Source organism: Myxine glutinosa, chromosome 1 (assembly GCF_964187855.1).
Source record: "Myxine glutinosa chromosome 1, kmMyxGlut1.1, whole genome shotgun sequence".
Classification (NCBI taxonomy): domain Eukaryota; kingdom Metazoa; phylum Chordata; class Myxini; order Myxiniformes; family Myxinidae; genus Myxine; species Myxine glutinosa.
Genome location: NC_136261.1, coordinates 278199236 through 278214631, shown reverse-complemented (window position 1 = coordinate 278214631; position 15396 = coordinate 278199236). Strand labels below are relative to the sequence as shown.

Sequence of the window (15396 nt, the reverse complement as noted above, 5' to 3'; positions counted from 1 at the left end):
CTTATTCTCTCCAAGTGAGAGAAAGTTGGTCCATTTGTCTGGTAGAGGAACGTTTTGGTTTTCTATTACCCGACGTATTGGTCGAGAGGCCCGGGTACGTTTCATTCTGGTTCCAGTCTTGATGGAATCCTGCTGGTATCGGTCGAAAGTTACGTCAACTCTCTCAAATTTTTTCCCCATGGCAAACACTGAATTCACAAACGCATCTGCATATTCACCAAATGTGGTTATTCCACTGGGCTTTCCAAGAGCCATCACCAGTGCTTGACCATCAATTACTAAGCAAGTACTTCCAGTTAATGTCACTTGTTCTGGGGTTGAGACATCTTGAATCAACTCATTTGCCAGTCGAGATTTACCGCTACTGCCTGTATGTAGACTCCCATTCATGGCAGCAAGTGAAATTGGCACAGGCATAAGCTCATGCTGCAGAATCAGGTCCAGGTTTATCACACGCCCTGTTTTGGAAGCTGTCACAAGTCGCTGTAGAATGTTTCTATCTGCCTTGATGGTCGTTTCTTTGCCTTTGCTTTCTTTGCAGTCTACAGCATACAGAGACGAGAAAGTCTGTGCTTTGTTCCTATGTAAAGCGGCATTGAAATTGATATGACATGTGCCATCAGGAGGCTGAAGAAGGCGCTGATCAACAAACTCATCCAGCTGCACCTGTCCAAGTTTTTCTGCATTAAGCAAAGAATGTTGAATGCTCTCCGATGCCAAATCCTTGGTAGCAATATTCTGCAGTACAGAAGATGACATTCCCTCGCTGAATACATCGAATCGTCAGAAAGCTGAGACGACTTTCTCCTCATCAAGGTTGTCACGCCCTTTCCTGGAAGGTGTAAGCTCACTACACATACTCACTTTCCTCCCCTTCGATCATCAGCATTTGTCTAGTTTTACTCGATATGCAAGTTCTCAAGTTATATGATAGTGCCCATCTGCCTAATGCAGAGATACTTCTTGTGATGCCCACAATGCCACCGCTCTTCTTTCCAGTGCCATTCAGCCATTCTTGGCTATGATCAGGTGATACTTGATTGAATTTCCGGCCGGACTCCTTTACAACAAAATTTCCTGCCTGGAATTCCTGAAGGACTTCTGGTGGAAGGCAGTTCATTTCTGCCAGGTAAATGGTTCCCCATCTAGCATAATGAGTGTGGTCATACCTAAAGAAGAAAGGTAGCATCCTCCTGAAGGCATACATGTGGAGGTCCCAGACACCATCATGCTGTGCTCTGATGAAAAGCAAAAGAATGCTTACCATGTCCATATATTGCCACCAGAACTGAGAATTTGGATTGTCTTCCTGTAGTTTGTGACTAAAGGTATCAATGTGATTACGGAAGTCCTCTGTAGAGAATGTATCCAGCAGCTCTGCAAAATCATAGTCGTTGGATTGCAAAGTGCTCTGCAGTTGTTCCTTCAACTCTTTATCATGCTCGTCTAAGTAACTAGAGTTGGGGAAGAAGTAACTGCCACAAGGCCTGTAATGTGATCTTGTGGACTCTAACGGCACGTGCATATGCTTTGCCCGCCATTACATGTTGTGCTGCATTGGCTCCAAGAATGTCAGTTTCGGTCCACACATCAATTAGACCACAATCTTGCATGTGTTGTCCAATTACTCGAAGGAAGTTCATGGATGTATGCAGTCCACCAAGGCGTGGTATGAGGATATCATTGTATTCTGGAACGGACCACTTTAGCTCCATTAGCTTTGGAAAGAGGGCTTCATCGACAGTTAGGACAATATGTTTCTGGTTGAGGGCTTGTGTGATGTGTAGCGCTCTTCGAACAACAGTGTTCAAAGTATTAATGTCATGCGCTGGGGCTTGAATGATTGGCAGATACCCTACAGTAGTCATTTCAGGATTAACATCACTGTGTTCCTGGTTGAATGCAGTCCATGACGGCTTTGGAGAAGTTGATTGTCTTGTCATCATGAACGCATTATCTGTTGCCTGTGCTTTCAACGCTGAAGGTGACTCTTCAAGGGGAATGTCAAACCACTCCTGTTTAGTAGCAGCTCTGAAAGGAGGTTGAGTAATACTCTTAGAGTTGGCATGTACAGGTAAGATATCATTCATGGCATCAGGAATACTCAATGTAGTATTTTTTGAGAGTTTGATACCATCTAGGAGACTGCCAGCAGGTGGTCCTCTCTGCCAAGCAGCAAATTGTGTGGCATGGAAGGAGTTTTTCCCATCAAGCGTGTTTTCGTTAATATCAATATTGTCAGCAGAGAAAAAAACGAAACGATCTTTCACTAAATTGGGTGGTAAGACAGCCCCACTTTCATCCATTCCTTGCAGCGTACTCTCTGCTAAGGCTGTGTCTAATCGACGTACGTCTGTGTAGCTTATAACATGTCCAGCATTGTGAAACATCTGCACTAGTTCCTTTGAGCGAGTTGCTTGGTGCAGGGCACTGCCTAATCCGATGTGTTTTGGAGTCAAGTGCTTGTCACCACTAGCTGTGTAAATCAAATCTTGTGCAATACTGAGGATGCGGAATCGTCTTACTGACTCCTCTTTGCTTTCATCATAATCCTCATCAATATCTTGCTCTAGTAGACGCTAGCCGCCCAGCATCATTTTAAGGAACATATACAAGCTATCGGGTACGCATTCTATTGCTGCCTGCTCACTGACGTCCACTCCTTCATGTGCTGGTTGTGAAAGAATATCACCTCTTAGTTTCAGAGCAACATGTACCATAGAGAGCAATTCATCTTCTTCCTGTGGTTTATAGGTGGGGATTGTGACTATGGTGTCGTCATCCTCTTCGCGTGTTATCTTTGAAATGGGTATGTGGGCAAACTTCAGTGGAACAAAGACACTGCGTCGCTCACCTGCTTCGTTATCACGAAGTACAAGTATCTCATAGAATTCACCAATCTTATCTGCCAATTTATCCGTGAAGGTGCTCATTCTGCTGGTAAATGACACTGGAATATCTACGTTGGATTCTTCAGCAATTGTACAATACCGGTTCCACACTTCTTTTAGCTCTAATACATGACCGTGCTCAGCAGAATACTTGAGATCATCGCAAAGCCACAGCATTGCAATATCAGCATGTCGAGAATCCTGTTTAGTTTGGGTTGTCTTTCTGGTGAACTGCACATAGCAGGAGAGATGGTACTTTCCTTCTGCGGCAATTAGGTCACTAACACCAGCAACACGCACTCGCATTTTTTTTTCAAACTCAGAAGCTTCCAATATTTCAGTGCTCTTCTTGAAGGTGGTGACTGAAGTCAACTTCTGCTTGGCCTTGTCCTCTTGGCAGAACATGCATAATTCCCAATTAATGGGCGGTGAGCTACTACGACGATATGAGGAAGGTTGGGTTTCTGTTCTTGATGCTGATGAACTAGAGGACGGGCTACTCTCTGCCAATGAGTCCGCCTTGAGGTTATCTAGTTTCGTTTTGTTTGTATACATAGCATAGCATGATTTATGCCAAACTAGTTGTTTTTTAGAGTCGTGTTTCAGGGCTTCTGAGAGTCTGTCAACTGCATCCTTGTACTTGACATGTCGTAACTTTTGTCGCTCGTGGGTAACATTTGATAATGTGTTGAGGCCTTTTTCTGTGGCAGCAAACAGTTTATTGTTTGTCTTTATATCTTGGCATATTATGCACAGGTTGAGCGAAACTGGGACTGGTCTTTTAAGGCTAAGTAATGCATCCATGGTGAGGGAGTTATCGCACTACCTGTAATGAAAAAGAAAACAAATTACAATTAACGTTTTAAATTACTCATTTCTTATTTTCAGAAAATAATCATCATGTCCATATTCGTCTACCACGATATCCAAAACCAACACCTCAGCCATCGACTCACTTATCATGTTCATTTCTGAACCACTTCTCACCTCAAACTTCACAATTTGACATCCATGGGTGGCATCAAAGTAAGGGGGTGAAGTATGGGCATCAAAGGATTTTAGCAAGACTGGGCACCTATGCAAAGGTGCCTCAGTGGTGCTTCGCTTCGTTAATGCGGTGTTAACATGTAGTTTATTCCCGTGACCGAGTCACATATCAGTAATGCCCGCAAGAGGGCGTTAATAGTGTTTACAATCACAGGTATACAATACATGTATAATCAATATACATGTCAATAACCCAGATAACATACTGGCGGAGAGCTCTTCCATGAAAGGGTGGCTATGAATCACGCGATCGAATGGCCTCCACGGTTACCGGACCTGACCCCATGTGACCTTTTCCTCTGGGGTCACATGAATGCGAAGGTGTATGTAACTCAACCACAAGACCACAATTCCTTCATTGTCTCATTTTACTCGCTTTTCAAAATAGTCCAAAGCACACTTTGCAAAAGACTCCAGGCGTACTATATTTCAATTTGTTTCTTTGTATTTAAATCCAACATTGTGGCCATCTTGATGATCAATATGGCGGCCATCTTGGAATTCAACATGGCGGCGAAACCAAACTAGTAACAACTTAGGTAACAGTAAATTTGGAATCCTCAGTATCACAAACATGGGTATTGCCACTATTTTGAGCCTTCTATGTTGCTTAAAATTCAAGTTATGGCAAAAAATATGCTGAAAATGGCGGGCATTTTATTTTTTACAATTTGAAGGTTAAGACTCCAAAATTGAACCGGTTAAACAGCATTTTTGAATTCAGCACCCTCGAATTATCCTAAAAAACTTGTTTAACCACTTTTAACACGAAATGCTTCCAACATTTTATATAAGCACAAATTCTCAAATTTTTACTTGTATATACCCGTGATAGTTTCTACTCCCATTAACCCTACCTAACCAAACCCTCTTACTTGTCGGTTAATGGTGTTTTTCTCCCCTCTTCTCGATTCTCTTTTGCTGTTTGATCATTTCCCTCCTGGTTTTGTCAAACTGTGGCCCCACTGCCCTATTCTCAGTACGTTGCCCTTTTACCCTCTCTCACGTCACTCTTCCATTAGCCTAGATATTACATATAACAAGCTATAATGAAGTCTAACTTAACTTTAATACACATTTGAAGAACAGGTTTAAAACTGAATACCAAGTTTAAACCCGGCTTAAGCATTTAGGTCTGGACCGAAATTGTACTCCACCTTTGACCAACCACCAGCTGTACTAATTTTGTTCAAGCATAGCTTTCGGAACTTCACAAGATTATAGCGGCACTACTTCCAGTGGATTTGAAAAAATGCTTTGCAAATGAGTAGTCCAATTATATTGAGATCGGCAAGTTAACTCGTGTTTATTCTTCACATCACGACTTCCTCCCCACAGGGCTACAGCATCCTCTGGTCGCACCGGATACATGGAGATGAACGAACAAAATGGAAGCCAATATATCACAATGACAAGCAGTCCAGGGCATATGATTTATGCTGATCTTGAAGGCAGTTACCTTTCCTCCTTATCCTCTCCAGGTACCATATATGGTACTCATAATTATTACTGCAAATTATTTACGAAACGAATCATTATATTGTATTGTCCAATCAATGTTTTCCAAATTGTACTTTTTCACCTCCATCGCTGTGCCATAATAATTTCTGTATCATCAGTGATGTGGGATCTTCATTTATTGCTCTTCCTTTCTGCAATAGTCGTCAACAGCCATAACTAGGCAGGGCAGATGTTAAGCATGTCATCGGTAGTTATCCTGGCTATCCATCCATGTGAAAGGATCCCGATGAAGAAGTAAAAAGCAAAATGCCATTGACTACTCAGTTTCAGGCTTAAAGAATAAAACTTTTGTTTGTAGAATAATTCACGCATTTTTTGGACAGAAATATTAACATGGATAGCTTCCTTGATTAACTTTTCATTTATTCATGACATACTTTTCACACGTTTTGTATTCCTGAGGGATTTACAAATATGTAAGTATTCTTCATTGATAGCAATCTAATATACCAAACACAAGATATTTATGCGAGATTGTCTTTATATTGACAAATACCAAAACATCCCTCGTTTATCGTGATTAAAATAGAAAATATTTATGCAGGGTATATATTGTTACAGCCACGGGTTTTGGGGTCTACTACGAGGGGGTGCCTCGGTTCCTCCCAGACTACCGGACCTAAGGCCACCAAGCGCAGATAACTCCATGACCTGGTGGGTTGATTAATCAACCGCGAACACCAATTAGTTTACCAGATCCCCCAATGTCCTCCGTCTAATTACCATTTACCTGGGGACAACGTGGCTTTCGAACTGGGTTTCGCGCCCTCCATGTGCACCAATCTTATCTTAGGTTTTAATCATATGCAGCCAAGCGGAACTTCCAGTGCACACCGGATATAGATCTGGAGCCAATTTGTGGGAACTGGAATGTCCTGGCTAATCACTTGTATGGGCTATGCTAGATCAATGAAGGAAATGACATGCACAGACAGATCGGAAAAACAAATGTAAGGGGTTTATTTACAAGAAGGATGTGAGGAAAAGTATGTGAACATTCAAAGCAATGGGTTTTATTGTATGTACAGCAGGGAAGGACATAAGACATGCAATGGGGAGGATTTGTGTAGGTGCGGCAATGTACAGGAGGCAAAGGTCACAGTTGAGAGTTAACTCATCTAATTATCCCCGACCCCCGTAGTACAATCTTACGAATACAATATTGGCGCCAATTCAGAATCACACCGGCAGAGTTTAAGAGAGATAGAGAGAGCGAGAGAGAGAGAGAGAGAGAGGAGAGAGAGGAGAGAGAGAGAGAGAGAGAGCGAGAGAGAGAGCGAGAGAGAGAGAGAGAGAGAGGTTGGTCTGTCCTCTACCTCACCATGCAAGGACGATCGTGTCCTTTGCTTCCCTGGGCTACGGAATGCGTAAATGGGTAAAATAACTGGTTGAGCTATTTTAGTTATGGACTGCGTAATTGCTGATCTGCTGATTCTGGCTCCCATGTAGATCCAGCACCCTCTTCAGCTCGTCCACCTCCTCGTTCGGAACTCCACTCTCCGCCAGAGTTGAGGAATCTCCCTATGCACCCCTCTCAATTTTTTCTATTCGGCGCTTTCGGAGATATAGAGGTGCAATTTTTTGGGGTTTTTCCAAGATGGCAGCCGAACCACGTGACCTATGACGTCATAATTATCATTAAAATTTTCTACAGGTGGAGTTGCACCTATGGTGAAAATTTCCTGTCAATTGGGCCAACAGTTGCAGAGAAAATCATATTTATTCTGTGCAGACAAACAAACAAACAGACAAACAAACAGACAAATGGACTCAAATGCAATACCCTCTCCTCTGGCGAGGGTAATAAATATAAGCTCAAGGCCGAACTACTTAAAGCACAGCTGAAAGTACAATATATTTGTTATGGAATTGGAAGAAATTATGAAAAACACAAGCGTATGAAACCATTCCTCTCATTTTAAACAGAAAACCGTATCGAAGAGCTGAAACGATTTTGGCAAAAGGTAGATTATCCATAGGGGAACTTGTTGAAAAATTAGAAAGATAACAGCATTAACAAGATTGATGATGATCAGTAGTTCTGCTCAATCAGCCCAAAAGTTTTAAATGTTAATTGTTGGGTTATTTGTCTCATACCAATTTAACATCTTACCAATTCAAAACGGTGTGTGTGTGTGTGTGTGTATTTTTGTTTTGCAGAGAATGTAGACGAGGAAATGCCAGTCTGCCCATTGTCTCTGCTGGACCTCAGACATTTCAGCTACCAGGCCGCACGAGGGATGGAGTTTCTGGCATCCCATAATGTACACTATTTGGTTTACTCTATTTATGCCACTGTGATATTTTCTATTCTTCGCCTTGGAAATGCACTTCCTTTTTCCTCCTTGAGGTGGCAGAATGCCCCATCGGTGATTAGCCAATGAGCTGTCTAAAATAGCGACAATCTCAAAGGTGGCAGACCTGACTAAAATCTGCCATTCAGGTGTGGCTCTTGGACAGAGCACTCACTGCATCTCGGTGTTTCACATGCAGGTCGAGACATCGATGGTTAATGTACAGACAACTCTCGGTTTGAGAGCGACTTACGTTCCTCGACGCTCTTCTCAAAGTGAAATGATTCTCAAACCGGAACACACTAGAAATTGATCTAAACCAACATAATATATAACACCGTATTAATAGGTAAAGCAATGTGAATAGTCATGAAAGAGAATTAAAAAACATAAGAGTGTAGTAAAATTATTATTAAAGTAAGTTTTTACTTTTCGGTGCATATCTTTCATACCTGTATTGAAAATCGTGTTAATTCGTGTCGTGTCTTGAGGCCTTGTACAGTGTGGACTGTACAACCTTGAGGCTTTGTTTTTCTCTCAGCGGTCCGTCGTTTGTGATCCAATAACTTTCGTTCTCTGTATTCCCAGTCTTTTCACCCATAGCCTACTTCCTTGTGTAAATCTCAACTCAAAAAAAAAAAAAAAAAAAATCATTTCCTTCTCGTTCTCATTCGTTTATTCATTCTTATTCGTTCGTTCGTTCGTTCTTCGACCACGTGTTTCTCCCCCATTTCCCCAGATAGTTTTCACTCATTAACCTTCAATGTTTACACTTTCCCCTCAAGTTATGTATTCCGTCATATTTTATAACACCTTTTTCTTCTTCTTCTTTAAAAGGCTGCTTTCGACTTGCTCACCAAATCAATTCATCCCAAAAAAAATATCCATCTCCTATAGTGCCTTTTTTCTACATTCCCTAAACTCTCCTGTACTCCATCCTCCATCCAGCGTCCTTAAACGTATTTTTAACTCGAAGGTCACAAGAAACTCATTTTGCAATAAATGTTCGTTTCCCATAAATCGTACACTTTCAAAAATCCAATCTCACCCCTCCCCTCCAAATCTTCCCCATAACCCCTCCCCTCCAAATCTTCCCCATCACCCCTCCCCTCCAAATCTTCCCCATCACCCATCCCTTTCAAATCTCCCCCCTTGCCCCCTCCCTCCTAAACCACCCCTCACCCCTCCCCGCCAAGACGCCCCCTCGCCCCTCCCCTCCTAGACTCCTGCCTCACCCCTCCCCTCCAAATCTCCCCCATATCCCATCCCTTTCAAATCCCTCCCCTTGTCCCTTCCCTCCCAAACTCCCCCCTCACCCTCCCCTTCAAATCTCCCCACCCTCATTGCTTCTCAATTTCCCCCCTCTCACTCCCCCTCCTCAAAGCGTCCTCCCCGCTTCTTCCCCCTTCAAACTCTCACCTCCATCTCCCCCAACCTTCTGCCTCGCTCTTCCCCCTCCTCAAATAACACCTCATTGTGGCTCACCCAATCACCATCAAACCTTTTGTCCGCCCCATCCTTCCCTTTCTCCGAGCTATTCTGAAATCTCTGACACACCTTCAACAGCTCTCCCTACCTCTTCCACCTCTTCCACATCTTACCCTACCCCTCCTCCCCCCTGTTCTGCATCTGATGCTCCCCCTTCCTCTTCATTAACGGTATGGACCTCAAACATCCGGGGCCTTCGTTCAAACATAACTGATCTCTCCATACAGGTTGCTTCTGTCAAACCAGACGTGATCTGCTTAACAGAAACTTTCCTCCTTTATGATGTCTCTGATTCCATAGTATCTCTCCCGGGCTACTCCCTCCTCCGGTATGATAGACCTGAGCCTCGTCCTGGAGGCGGGGTTGCTATCTTTATCAAAAACTCTCTTCCTCACTCGCCCTGCACTGCACTCTCTCCACCTCACCCCCAGGAATACCTCTGGCTACGGCTTCCCCTTCGCTCCCACCTCTTGTTCATATGTGTGTTGTACCGTCCACCAAACAATGATGACTCCATCTACATCTCGCTGTCTGATGATATGGACCAACTTCTATCTACTCATCCCAACTCTCTCTTCCTCATATGTGGTGATTTCAACTGTCATCATGCCAGTTGGCTGGGTGTGGGTACCTCTCTCACCAGCCATGGCTCCTCAGCAAAGGACTTCTGCGACTCACTGGGACTGACACAATCTGTCAATTTCCCGACCCGGATCTCAGTCAACGGAACATCTTCTCTTCTGGACTTGGTTATGACTAACTTCCCTGAAAATGTCTGCTGCTCTTCTTCTGCTCCGATCGGATCATCTGATCATGTCCTTGTTAAAGGGGACATCTCTCTGACCATCCTCAGGGAGCCTGCTCAGCGTCGACGAGTCTGGCATTTCACTCAGGCCAACTGGCACGGTCTTCAAGCAGCCATCAATCATCTGGACTGGTCTCCCATCTCTACCACCTCTGACATCAACTCATCCTGGGAATTCTTCCAAAGTAAATTGCTCTCTCTCATGCACAGATTTATCCCATCTCGTCTTCAGTTGTCATACCCTTCCTCCCGTCCATGGTACACGGAATCTTGTGGTGAGGCTGTTGCCCAGAAACAACTTGCCTTCGTCTCCTGGAAAGCAAATCCAACGGAAGGAAATCTCATTTCCTTTCACAAAGCCCGAAACAAGTGTGTGTCCACCCTCAGGAGAGCCAGGAAACAATATCTCTCCGTTCTCAAGACTGAACTCTCTTATCTGTCTCCATCTTCCAAATCCTGGTGGCGTCTGGTCAAATCCGTTTCTGGTGTTTGTTCCCCCTCCATCCCCTCCCTTACCTCAAACGGCTACACAGCTGACTCCGCACGTGAAAAAGCTGAATGCCTCAACTCTGTGTTTGCCTCTAAATCTTGTGTCCCAAACCCATCCCTCTCTGTACCCACCATACCCAGTCGTACCCTGCTGCTCCTGGACTCCGTGTCCTTTCCTCCTGACAAGGTGGAAAAGTTTCTGTCAACCCTCGACTCTGATTCTGCAACTGGACCCGACGGCATCAGCCCACGGGTCCTAAAATCCTGCTCTGCTGCTCTATCTCACCCTCTCTCTGTTCTCTTCACCCTCTCTTTTGCTCAAGGTCAACTGCCATCTGCTTGGAAATCAGCCAACATCACCGCTTTGCACAAAAAAGGTGCAAAAACAGATCCTAGCAACTACAGACCAATCAGCCTTCTCCCAATTATCAGCAAAGTCATGGAATCCATCATTGCTTCGGATATGAAATCTTTCCTCTTCTCCAATGGCTTGATCTCTGATCATCAATTTGGTTTCAGACCAGGTCACTCTACTCTGGACATGCTGCTTCTGCTGTCTCAACAATGGATGGAGGTCCTCAATGCCAAACAGGAAATTAGAGCTGTCTCCCTCGACATATCACGTGCCTTCGACACGGTCTGGCACCCCGCTCTGCTCACCAAACTCTCCTCCTTTGGTATCCATGGAAATCTCCACGCATGGCTGGCGGACTTCCTCTCTAGTCGTCGTCAACGTGTGGCCCTGAATGGGTTTCTCTCATCTCCTCTTCCTGTTCAGGCTGGAGTTCCCCAAGGCAGTGTTCTGGGCCCCGTGCTTTTTCTGGTCTTCATCAATGATCTCTCTGACTCTCTCGAAAATCCTCTCTATCTCTTTGCTGATGACTCCACTCTCTGCCGCTCCATTCCTCTTCCCTCAGATCGGCAGTCTGCTGCCTCCTCACTCTCTGAAGACCTGGACAAAATCACAGACTGGTCAAACAAGTGGAACATGTCTTTCAATCCTGACAAATCTCACACTCTTACTATGTCTCTCCGAAAAGATCGACTGGACAACCCTCCCATCTACTTTCTCAACAATCCTCTCCAAGAAGTTCTGTCGCTCAAGATTTTGGGTCTCACTATCTGCCATGATCTTTCTTGGGAAAACCACATTTCCAAGCTGGCCTCCAAAGCCAGTCGCCGACTGGGCATCCTCCGTCGTGCGAAGTCCTTCCTCGGCACACCTGAGCTCCTCACCACATACAAGGCTTTCATCCGCAGCTCAATGGAATACTGTTCTCCCCTATGGGCCGGTGCTCCTGCCTCACACCTAGCTCGGCTTCACGCTGTTGAAACCAAAGCTTTCAGAATTATTGGAATCTCCCGCGATGAAGCTATCTCTGAGGGCCTTTCACTCACTCACCGCAGGCAGGTAGGTGGTCTTTCTGTCTTCTACCGACTCCTCTCCGGCCTTGCACCCCCAGCTCTCTCTGTGCTCTGTCCCCCAAATATTCCTACAGGTCGCACAAGATCTGCCAGCAACCCTCTGATGGTTAAACTGCCGAAATCTCGGCTCTCTGCTCACCTTCACTCTTTCATTCCTCTTTTCTCCCGCCTCTGGAACAAACTCCCTCACTCCCTTCAATCCCACTCCTCCCTCCAGGTCTTTAAAACAGCTGTTCACCACCATCTCTTATCTTCCCCCATCCAAAACCTTGATCTTTTCTACCCCCGCTAATTCACCCCAGATCCACCTTGTTTGAAATTCCAACTTCTTTCCTGGAAGTCCTGGCAGTGTCCATATGTTTTATACCTCTCCCACCGCCCCCTTCCCATGCCCCCCCCCCCAAAGCCCTCGCCCTCTCTCAGATCTCTCGATGTCTCCATGTCTCTCGGTCCCTGCTCTCAAATGTTGTGTTTGTGTCCTTCCCTCTCTCTCCCCATCTTGTCTACCGCTCCCGATGTTATATGTTTTATGTGTCGGTTTGTCTTTCTGTGTGATTAATGTTCGCTCTTTCACGAGCCTCGATCTTGTATACAAAAAAAAAAAAAAAAAAAAAAGTACAGCTTTTTTACAGTACAGCACAATTATACACACGTATGAACATAAATCAGTGCAAAGGCCAGGTTGCCAAGCTAGCCGTTCCCCCCTCCCCCTCCCCCTCCACTCCCCCCTCCCCCTCCCCCTCCACTCCCCCTCCCCCTCCCCCCAACCCCTCCCCCTCTCCCTCCCCTCCCCCCTCTCCCTCCCCCCTCCCACTCCCCTCCCCCTCCCCCTCCCCCATTCCCCTCCCCTCCCCCTCCCCCTCCCCCCTCCACTCCCCCCCTCCCCTCCCCCCCTCCCCCCTGCACTCCCCCCTCCCCTCTCCCTCCCTCCCCCCCTCCCCTCCCCCCTCCCCTCCCCTCCTCCTCACTTCCCCCCTCACCTCCCCTCCCCTCCCCCTCCTCCTCCCCCCCTCCCCCTTCCCCTCACCTCCCCTCCTCCCCCTCCCCTCCCCTCCTCCCCCTCCCCTCCCCTCCTCCCTCCTCTTCTCCCCTCTCCTCCTCCCCCTCCCTCCTCTTCTCCCCTCCCCCCTCTTCTCCCCTCCCCCCCTCTTTCCCCCTCTTCTCCCCTCCCCCCCTCTTTCCCCCTCCCCACCCTCTCCTCCCCTCCCCCCCGTTCCCCTCCCCCTCCCCCTCCCCCTCCACTCCCCCTCCCCTCAACTCCCCCTCCCCCCTCACCTCCACTCCCCCTCCCCCCTCACCTCCCCCCTCCCCCATCACCTCCCCCCCTCCCCCCTCCCCTCTTCTCCCCTCTCCTCCTCCCCCTCCCACTCCCCCCTCTTCTCCCCTCCCCCCTCTTCTCCCCTCCCCCCTCTTCTCCCCTCCCCCCCTCTTCTCCCCTCCCCCCCTCTTCTCTTCTCCCCTCCCCATCCTCTCCTCCCCTCCCCCCCGTTCCCCTCCCCTCCCTTTCTTCCTCCCTACCCTCTCCTCCCCTCCCCCCCCGTTCCCCTCCCCTCCCCTTCCTCCTCCCCTCCCTTGCCCCGCCCGGCAATGCCGGGTACTTCCCATGGCCAGCTGTACGTGGGCTGCTCGAGGGTTGGAAAACCAAGCAATCTTTATGTCTTGGCACCAAGTAAGAAAACCAGAAATGTTGTATACCAAGAGGTTTTGAGAAATTGATAATTGACAAAACGTCATGTAGGAAATGTACTGTGATATTGCTCTAAAATATACATGTTCTTTTCATCATATATTTGTATTATTCTTATTCAACCCGGGTGAAGCCGGGTACCTCAGCTAGTAGCCTATAATATGCTACACACTCACCAAGAGGAAGTGTATGAATGCGAGTTGTCTGTGTGTGTGTGTGTGTGTGTGTGTGTGTGTGTGTGTGTGTGTGTGTGTGTGTGTGTGTGTGTGTGTGTGTCCGCGTTTTATTCAGACATGGCTGAACGGATCTTCATCAAACTTTCAGAGGTTCATCAGTGAGTGCCTGGGAGTGTTTTAGTCAAAAAAAACAAAATTTGGAAATAAAAAGTTCGTTTTTTGTAGTAAAAAAACAAACAAAAAAAAAATCGCTCGATAGTGCCGAAGCCTTTTTAAATTAATGACAGTTATATATATGCAAGTACACATTCGCATAAATAAATACAAAACAATTACCAGGCATTTGAATACACATAAATCAAACAATTCCGGAAGTGTACGAATTTGGTAGTATGGCTTCTTCTTCTTCCTGATCGGCATCACACTTAACTCGGAAACGTGAGCCACATTCACTCCGAAACGTGAGCCACATTCACTCAGAAACGTGAGCCACTCCCCTTCCTCTCCTGCCTCTCCCCTCTTCCCCCCCCCCCCCCTCGCTCCTCCCCTCCCCCTCCTCCCCTCCCCTTTAAGATATGAATTCTCTGTAAAGAGCCTCCACTTCTGACAGCTCCCCTTCCCCCTCCCCCCACCCTTCCCTCCTCCTTTCCCCCTCACCCTTCTCCTCCCCCCTCCCCTGCCCCTCCTCCTCCCCTCCCCTTTAAGATATAAATTCTCCGTAAAAGAGCTTCCACTTCTGACTGCTCCCCTTCCCCCTCTCCCCACCCTTCCCTCCTCCTTTCCCCCTCCCTTCCCCTCACCCTCCTCCTCCCCCCTCCCCTGCCCCTCCTCCTCCCCTCCCCTTTAAGATATAAATTCTCCATAAAAGAGCTTCCACTTCTGACTGCTCCCCTTCCCCCCCCTCCCCTCCCCTTCCCCCCCCCCCCCTCCCCTCCCCTTCCCCCCCCCTCCCCTCCCCTTCCCCCCCCCTCCCCTCCCCTTCCCCCCTCCCATCCCCTTCCCCACTCCCCTCACCCTCCCCCTCCTCGCCCCCCTCCCCCTCCTCGTCCCCCCTCCCCCACCTCGTCCCCCCTCCCCCTCCTCGTCCCCCCTCCCAACCCCCTCCCCTTCCCCTTCCCTTCCCCTCCCCCCGTTCCCCTCCCCTCCCCCGCCCGGCAACGCCGGGTACTTCTGCTAGTTATTTATATTTGGCTCTCAATAAATATAATCTGAGTTACTACATATTGTTCCAAAAGTAATCAAAAATAGAAATGCTCAAGCAAACATTATAAATAGTGATAAGACAAACTTCATGTCAGCACATTTACGTACCGCAGAGACACAGGTTGAGAGGATCAGCAATGTCATGCCATATGAAAAAGAGTCTCATATACATCAGTACACACACACAGTTAGTCTTAAAGATATTCCAGAATTTGAGCAACAGTTACGTTTCAGTTAATCTGTTTTAATACCCAGTTGGTTAGAAATAATTACACGTTGTCCCATAAATAGTGTCACGACCCCGGGGTTAACACCCCAATCCCACCCTGCGGAGGACGGGGCTATGCAATCACTTCTGTGCGTCTGTCGT

At 46.9% G+C, this 15396-nt stretch overlaps 1 protein-coding gene across 1 annotated transcript in view; it reads left to right on the top strand.

The window, feature by feature from the left end:
* LOC137437759 (platelet-derived growth factor receptor alpha-like) overlaps positions 1 to 15396 on the top strand; it is a 70828-nt gene that overhangs the window by 28667 nt on the left and 26765 nt on the right. The window contains exons 8-9 of the mRNA XM_078771098.1: positions 5277 to 5419; positions 7620 to 7723. Of these exons, the coding sequence (XP_078627224.1) occupies positions 5277 to 5419; positions 7620 to 7723 (247 nt within the window). The remainder of the gene's footprint in view (positions 1 to 5276; positions 5420 to 7619; positions 7724 to 15396) is intronic.